The sequence below is a fragment of the Nansenia antarctica genome (assembly GCF_963989245.1).
Source record: "Nansenia antarctica genome assembly, chromosome: 5".
NCBI lineage: Eukaryota > Metazoa > Chordata > Actinopteri > Argentiniformes > Microstomatidae > Nansenia > Nansenia antarctica.
In genome coordinates, this window is record NC_137690.1 from 1,389,982 (window position 1) to 1,397,481 (window position 7,500).

At 49.2% G+C, this 7,500-nt stretch overlaps 2 protein-coding genes across 2 annotated transcripts in view; one reads left to right on the top strand and one right to left on the bottom strand.

Moving 5' to 3' along the window:
• Positions 1-58: 58 nt before the first annotated feature.
• Positions 59-1,702, bottom strand: LOC308159136 (butyrophilin subfamily 1 member A1-like; the record flags this gene model as incomplete). The annotated part of the gene is made up of 1 exon (XM_080532889.1): positions 59-1,702. One exon carries the CDS (start codon positions 1,700-1,702, stop codon positions 59-61), a length of 1,644 nt encoding a protein of 547 aa, XP_080389015.1.
• Positions 1,703-5,828: 4,126 nt separating this feature from the next.
• The window catches only part of rfk (riboflavin kinase), a 6,478-nt gene continuing 4,806 nt past the window's right edge, over positions 5,829-7,500 (top strand). The window contains exon 1 of the mRNA XM_080532664.1: positions 5,829-6,207. Coding sequence (XP_080388790.1) covers positions 6,126-6,207 — 82 coding nt within the window. The 5' untranslated portion in view covers positions 5,829-6,125. The remainder of the gene's footprint in view (positions 6,208-7,500) is intronic.

Sequence of the window (7,500 nt, forward strand, 5' to 3'; positions counted from 1 at the left end):
TGGGCGGGGGGTCACACTGGGGGGGGTCACACTGGGAGGGGGTCACACTGGGGGGGGGTCACACTGGGGGGGGGTCACACTGGGGGGGGGTCACACTGGGGGGGGTCACACTGGGGGGGTCACACAGGGGGGGGTCACACTGGGGGGGGTCACACTGGGGGGGGTCACACTGGGGGGGGTCACACTGGAGGGGGGTCACACTGGGGGGGGTCACACTGGGGGGGGTCACACTGGGGGGGGTCACACTGGGGGGGGGGGTCACACTGGGGGGGGTCACAGGAGTGATGACCAGTGGGACTGAGTCCTCACCATACAGGCCAGTGTAGAAGTATAGATAGAGTTTCTCAGTGAAGGTGACACCAGTGAAGGAGAAGATATGAGACCTGTTGTCCACGTCAGAGAAGGAGACCCGACCCTCCTCATAATCTACAAACACCCCCACCTTCTGGGGCCGCAGACGGAGAGAGAGGAGGACAGGGCGGTCAGTGAGAGCCACGTACCTCCCATCCCACAGCCCCACAGTCCAGTATCCACACTCAGGGCTAAGATAGATCATCCCCTTCCTGTTGATGGACTCTCTGGCCACTCCTACAGCCCAGATAGTCTTGTCCTTCACCTCCATCTCGTAGTAGAATCTCCCTGAGGAGAAGCCCTCCTTCCCCAGGACAGATGGAGTATCAAACCTCTCTGGGTTGTTAGGGAGGTTCTGCCGTGTGTCTCCTTCTCTCACTTGTTTCCCGTCTTCAGACAGGATGAGATAGGGATGTGCTGTATCAGGGTCCAGAGTCACGTCCACAGCATGGTGTCTGATCATATAATCCAATACAGCAAAGACATCATCCTTCTCTCTAATGACATCATCCTTCTCTCCAATGATACGATCTGTCTTGGATCTGTACAGTTTACGTAACATGAATATGAGTGAAGCTAGTCCAATCACAGTGAGACCTCCCAGAGTGGAGACCACAGCAAGGGTCACTTTCCAGGGATGTGTGAGGTCAAACAGCTCATTAGGGACGTGACACTCTGTCTCCAACATCTCCTTGGTCTGCTTGTGTTGAACTCTACAGATGTACTTGTTGGTGTTTGTCTCCTGTACAATGACATGTCGTTTGACTGTGTAGAGTCCCGCACCATCTCTGTGTGTCTCTGTAGGTCCAGCAGAGAGAGGGACTCCTTCACTGTCCTGCCACACCATGTCAGGCTCAGGGTGCCAGCCTCTAGATTCACACAGCAGACCCATCCCCCCCTCTCTGTGTCCCTCAATGGAGACCACTGGCTGGTACCCTACAGCTTTAACATGGAGTTGAATAGTAGAATCATCATACCATTTCAGGAACTCAATAAAGCATTTATAGGTTCCATCATCAGTAGCTTGGACATTAGACAGCTTCAAGGAGGTGTTGCCTCTCCTCAGTTCCTCTTTAAACAGCAATGTCCTTCCTCTGTAGGACCAGATCTGATCTGAGTTCTGGTCTCTGCCGTCAAGGTAAAGATGGACGTGATTGTCTGAGAAGTCGCGTCTCAACCACTCCACTCTCATGTCCTCAGCACTGATGTTGGGTTTGAGGTGACAGGGCAGGATGATGTCATCACCACGCGTAGCATCAACACGTGAGGGAGAGTGAACCGTAAACCTCTGAGAGCCTGCTCTCTGTAGGAGAAGCAGGAGAGTCCACAGACACGCTGATAGAGTCACCATCGTTCCTGCAAGAGACAATCCCAAAGCTGTATGAATCATAGAGACCCTGAACCTCTTACTGGTGCAATACATGGGGAGTCTAATAGATATTATGCCCCAAAGAGACAGACAGACCGTTAAAAAGACAACTTTTATGGCCATTATTTAAAGAGACAGGCGGACAGGTAAAAGACAGCCTGTTTATAAATAGCTGTTTATGAATAAAGTCTGTAATAGCAGTGGATACACAGCGTTACTTAAACATGTGAAAGTGTCTTATATTAAGTAGATGTTGAATATCATTGTTATCTTCAGTCATGTAGCGAACTGACCGGTTTGTCTGCAGCATAATGCCATTCCCTTGCTTCTCACAACTGACCCTGGAAACACAACGTCTGTCAGTGGTTTTATAGTTTGAGAAGTTGTTTACATGTTTCTATAAGTTTAAGATCTCCAGAGAGAACTCACCTTGATGGTGTGATCCTGTAATCCGTATGAACTTTAACCCCTTATGTAAACGCCGTCATGTCAGAGAGAAGAGGGTGTGGGGGGGCCAAAGGGCAGAAGGTTGTAGGAGTGAGATCTAGTTAAACATGGACAGGTGTAGGAGTGGCCTTCTGTGTCAGTCAGACAGACGCTCAGAGTTAAAGCATCACAGTCGTCTGGAAGCAGCGGAGAAGGACACACCCTTCATTGTTACTTACTTGTGATTGGCCGAGCACAGTTTCAGGAAGTCAGTTGTCTTGTTGATTTAGACCCATCCGGATGAATCCGATCTACTGCAACTATCACCAGGGTAGACAGTTAGCAGATCTACTGCAACTATCACCAGGGTAGACAGTTAGCAGATAATAATAATAATAATAATAATAATAATAATAATAATGCATTTTATTTGTATTGCACTTTTCGTTCAAAATAATCTTAGAGTGCTACAGAGAGAAAAAACAACAACCTAAAAACATAATAAGTTAAAAACATAGTAAAAAATAAGAAAATCACAAGAATGAACACAGGTTTAACAGTCAAAGGCCTTTTTTGAATAAAATGTGTTTAGGCCTGTCTTAAAAGAGTCCAGGCTCTGTACTGCCCTTAGCTGGTTAGGAAGGCTGTTCCCTTAGCTGACTAGGAAGGCTGTTCCCTTAGCTGACTAGGAAGGCTGTTCCCTTAGCTGGCTAGGAAGGCTGTTCTCTTAGCTGACTAGGAAGGCTGTTCCCTTAGCTGGCTAGGAAGGCTGTTCCCTTAGCTGACTAGGAAGGCTGTTCCCTTAGCTGTATAGGAAGGCTGTTCCCTTAGCTGGCTAGTAGGCTGTTCCCTTAGCTGGCTAGGAAGGCTGTTCCCTTAGCTGGCTAGGAAGGCTGTTCCCTTAGCTGGCTAGGAAGGCTGTTCCCTTAGCTGGCTAGGAAGGCTGTTCCCTTAGCTGTATAGGAAGGCTGTTCCCTTAGCTGGCTAGGAAGGCTGTTCCCTTAGCTGACTAGGAAGGCTGTTCCCTTAGCTGACTAGGAAGGCTGTTCCCTTAGCTGGCTAGGAAGGCTGTTCCCTTAGAAGGCTAGGAAGGCTGTTCCCTTAGCTGGCTAGGAAGGCTGTTCCCTTAGCTGGCTAGGAAGGCTGTTCCCTTAGCTGGCTAGGAAGGATGTTCTCTTAGCTGACTAGGAAGGCTGTTCTCTTAGCTGGCTAGGAAGGCTGTTCTCTTAGTTGACTAGGAAGGCTGTTCCCTTAGCTGACTAGGAAGGCTGTTCTCTTAGCTGACTAGGAAGGCTGTTCCCTTAGCTGGCTAGGAAGGCTGTTCCCTTAGCTGACTAGGAAGGCTGTTCCCTTAGCTGACTAGGAAGGCTGTTCTCTTAGCTGACTAGGAAGGCTGTTCCCTTAGCTGGCTAGGAAGGCTGTTCCCTTAGCTGACCAGGAAGGCTGTTCTCTTAGCTGACTAGGAAGGCTGTTCCCTTAGCTGGTTAGGAAGGCTGTTCTCTTAGCTGACTAGGAAGGCTGTTCCCTTAGCTGTCTAGGAAGGCTGTTCCCTTAGCTGACTAGGAAGGCTGTTCTCTTAGCTGACTAGGAAGGCTGTTCCCTTAGCTGGCTAGGAAGGCTGTTCCCTTAGCTGACTAGGAAGGCTGTTCCCTTAGCTGACTAGGAAGGCTGTTCCCTTAGCTGACTAGGAAGGCTGTTCCCTTAGCTGGCTAGGAAGGCTGTTCCCTTAGCTGACTAGGAAGGCTGTTCCCTTAGCTGGCTAGGAAGGCTGTTCCCTTAGCTGGCTAGGAAGGCTGTTCCCTTAGCTGGCTAGGAAGGCTGTTCCCTTAGCTGGCTATGAAGGCTGTTCCCTTAGCTGGCTAGGAAGGCTGTTCCCTTAGCTGGCTAGGAAGGCTGTTCTCTTAGCTGGCTAGGAAGGCTGTTCCCTTAGCTGACTAGGAAGGCTGTTCTCTTAGCTGACTAGGAAGGCTGTTCCCTTAGCTGGCTAGGAAGGCTGTTCCCTTAGCTGGCTAGGAAGGCTGTTCTCTTAGCTGGCTAGGAAGGCTGTTCCCTTAGCTCACTAGGAAGGCTGTTCCCTTAGCTGACTAGGAAGGCTGTTCCCTTAGTTGACTAGGAAGGCTGTTCCTTTAGCTGGCTAGGAAGGCTGTTCCCTTAGCTGACTAGGAAGGCTGTTCCCTTAGCTGACTAGGAAGGCTGTTCTCTTAGCTGACTAGGAAGGCTGTTCCTTTAGCTGACTAGGAAGACTGTTCTCTTAGCTGGCTAGGAAGGCTGTTCCCTTAGCTGACTAGGAAGGCTGTTCCTTTAGCTGACTATGAAGGCTGTTCCCTTAGCTGGCTAGGAAGGCTGTTCCACAGGTGCGGCGCAGCCGAGCAGAAGGCTCGGTCCCCCGTGATGCGGAGCCTGGTATTGGGGACCTGGAGGAGCAAACTGTTTGAAGACCTGAGGGTGCGGGTGGAGGTTTGTGGAGCGATGAGTTCTTGCAGATAGGGAGGTGCGTGTCCGTTGATGCATTTGTGGGTGAGAAGCAGGACTGTGTAGTCGACCCTGAATGAGACAGGGAGCCAGTGTAGTGAGTGTAGAACGGGGGTCATGTGACTCTCATCAGGATCCTGGCAGCGCTGTTCTGGATGTATTGCAGCTTCTGTGTGCTTTTGCCAGGAATCCCGATGAAGAGCGCATTGCAGTAGTCCAGTCTTGAGGAGATAAAGGCATGGACATGTTTCTCTGCATCTGACAGGGTTATAGTGGGACGGAGTTTTGGAGATATTTCTGAGATGATAGAAGGAGGTTTTGCACAGGTGTTTTATGTGTTGGTCACTGAAGGTCAGGTGAGGGTCAAACCTAACCCCCAGGTTTGTGACTGAGGAGGAGAAGGGGATGACTTGACCGTCAGATCTAACAGACACGCTGATGGAGTCACCATCATTCCTGCAAGAGACAATCGAATGAAATCAAGTCAGACTTTATTTATCGAGCTCCTTTCGTGCAAAATTGCAATACCTGTGAGGCTGTGGAGGCTGTGGGGCCGTGGGCTGTGTTCCTAGTCTGGCCGCTATGGGGCGCTGTGGGGCTGGGGGCTGTGTTCCTAGTCTGGCCGCTATGGGGCGCTGTGGGGCCGGGGGCTGTGTTCCTAGTCTGGCCGCTATGGGGCGCTGTGGGACTGGGGGCTGTGTTCCTAGTCTGGCCGCTATGGGGCGCTGTGGGGCCGGGGGCTGTGTTCCTAGTCTGGCCGCTAGGGGGCGCTGTGGGACCGTCGGCTGTGTTGTCTGAGCTCGCCGTTTTTATTTCGCGACTTCAAAATAAAAGCGCGAGTTAAAAGAATGACTGCCAAGTTTAGGGATCACAATATTTTCCCCTTATTTTTGCTGAAATAAGAGCAAGTCACCCTGTAATTATTATTATTATTATTCATATTTAGTATTTCTAAATGCTTTAAACAACGTTAAACATGGACGCTTTTATTTTGAAGAAATCTTTATTTGCGTAGAGAACACGTGGTCACACACGCACACACACACACACACACACACGCACACACGCACGCACACACACTCACCGTAAAGTAAATAGCCCAAATACCGTAAAGCATAACGTCAAAACGTCGCAAAACGTCGCAAACATCAAAACACACAGTGTCGTACATAGCAGCCAGTCCCTCTCCTCCAGTAAGGACACACAGACACACACAGACACACCGAGACAGACACACACGGACAGTTCGGACCAGTCGAGCCCATCGAAGCCTTCACAACCCCGTGACCTCGTGTTGTCAGGATATCTGACCACTTCCGTGTTTAACTTTAACTGCTTGTTAACTTAGCGGGCTGCTGCTGACCAGACTGGACGTCCGGGGTCAGGGGTCAGGAACACCCGGGTGACCCGCGGCCCTTCTGGAGGCTCGTCGAACCCTCAGCCATCTTGGGCTCTTGTAACCATAGCAACAATTCTGTTCAATAGCAACAACTCTGTCGTCGTGGACATGAAGAGTCTTCCGTATTTCTGCCGCGGAGAGGTGGTCCGAGGGTTCGGCAGAGGAAGCAAAGACCTGGGCATTCCTACAGGTATGACGTCATACAGGTAACACACACGTCAACAATATGTCAATGTTTAAATTACAGGTTGTAATGTAATAAAATAGGTAAAAAGCCAAGGGGGGTGAATACTTTTGCAAGGCACTGTAAATGTCGAGACCCATGTTGGTAGATCTAAGTTCATATATTATTGCTATTGTTAACTCCTCTCATGTCCTTGTATGTGTGTGACTATGGTGCTAGTGGTGGTGGTGTTCCCAGGTGGGATTTGAACTCATGACCTTCCGACCACCAGTTCAACTCACTATCCCCCTAGGTCAACACTACCTGTAAATCTTGGCCAGGTCCTTTTTTTTCTCCAAACCTTCCTCTTGCAATCACTCTGGCACATGATAATATTAATCAAGATCATACAGGATCATATTAAAGACCTTTTTACAGCCCTCCGCAGGCTTTTTAGATACTTTTTAGCTGTTAATGGCAGTCCTTTTTGAGGATAACTAATAATAATAATAATAATAATAACTTTATTTGTATAGCGCTTTTCCTGCAAACGTTTCACTCTGGTTTGGTTTGCACTCTGCAGTGAAGCTTCTGTAGTTTGGCTGGTGACGTATTGTGCAGTTGGAAGTCTCACATTCACTTCCTGGAGAGAGTTCCTGGTCTGTGGGACAGTTGTTCTACCTCCTGGAGAGAGTTCCTGGTCTGTGGGACAGTTGTTCTACCTCCTGGAGAGTGTTCCTGGTCTGTGGGACAGTTGTTCTACCTCCTGGAGAGTGTTCCTGGTCTGTGGGACAGTTGTTCTACCTCCTGGAGAGTGTTCCTGGTCTGTGGGACAGTTGTTCTACCTCCTGGAGAGTGTTCCTGGTCTGTGGGACAGTTGTTTTGGGGAGGTTCTTAACCATGGAGAGCATTATTCAGTCCGTGGCTACCCAGCCCACTTGTGATTGGTGAGCTTTTGTTTGTTCTGTTTAACGATGTTCCAAACAGATTTTTGGCCAGCCTAAATCACTGGTCATGTTTCTGAGAGTTTAGTTGTTTGTTTCTTCCAGATCTTTCTGATCTTGACTTTCATTGACACCTCTTTGACCTCTTTTTTTCATGTTGACAAGGCACCAATAGCAGCCTCCGAAAGCAAATGCAAAGCCTAGAATCAATACTGCTTCACTGAAGACCCATCTCTTCAGGTTACACCTTAACTGCTCCTCCTGAGACATCTTCTGACCCCCAGCACTACGTCTCCTAAAGACACATTCTTTTCCATTTCACTGTGTCCCCTAAAAACTTCTATTGCCCCCTTTGTAATGTTTCTCTGTTTCTCCA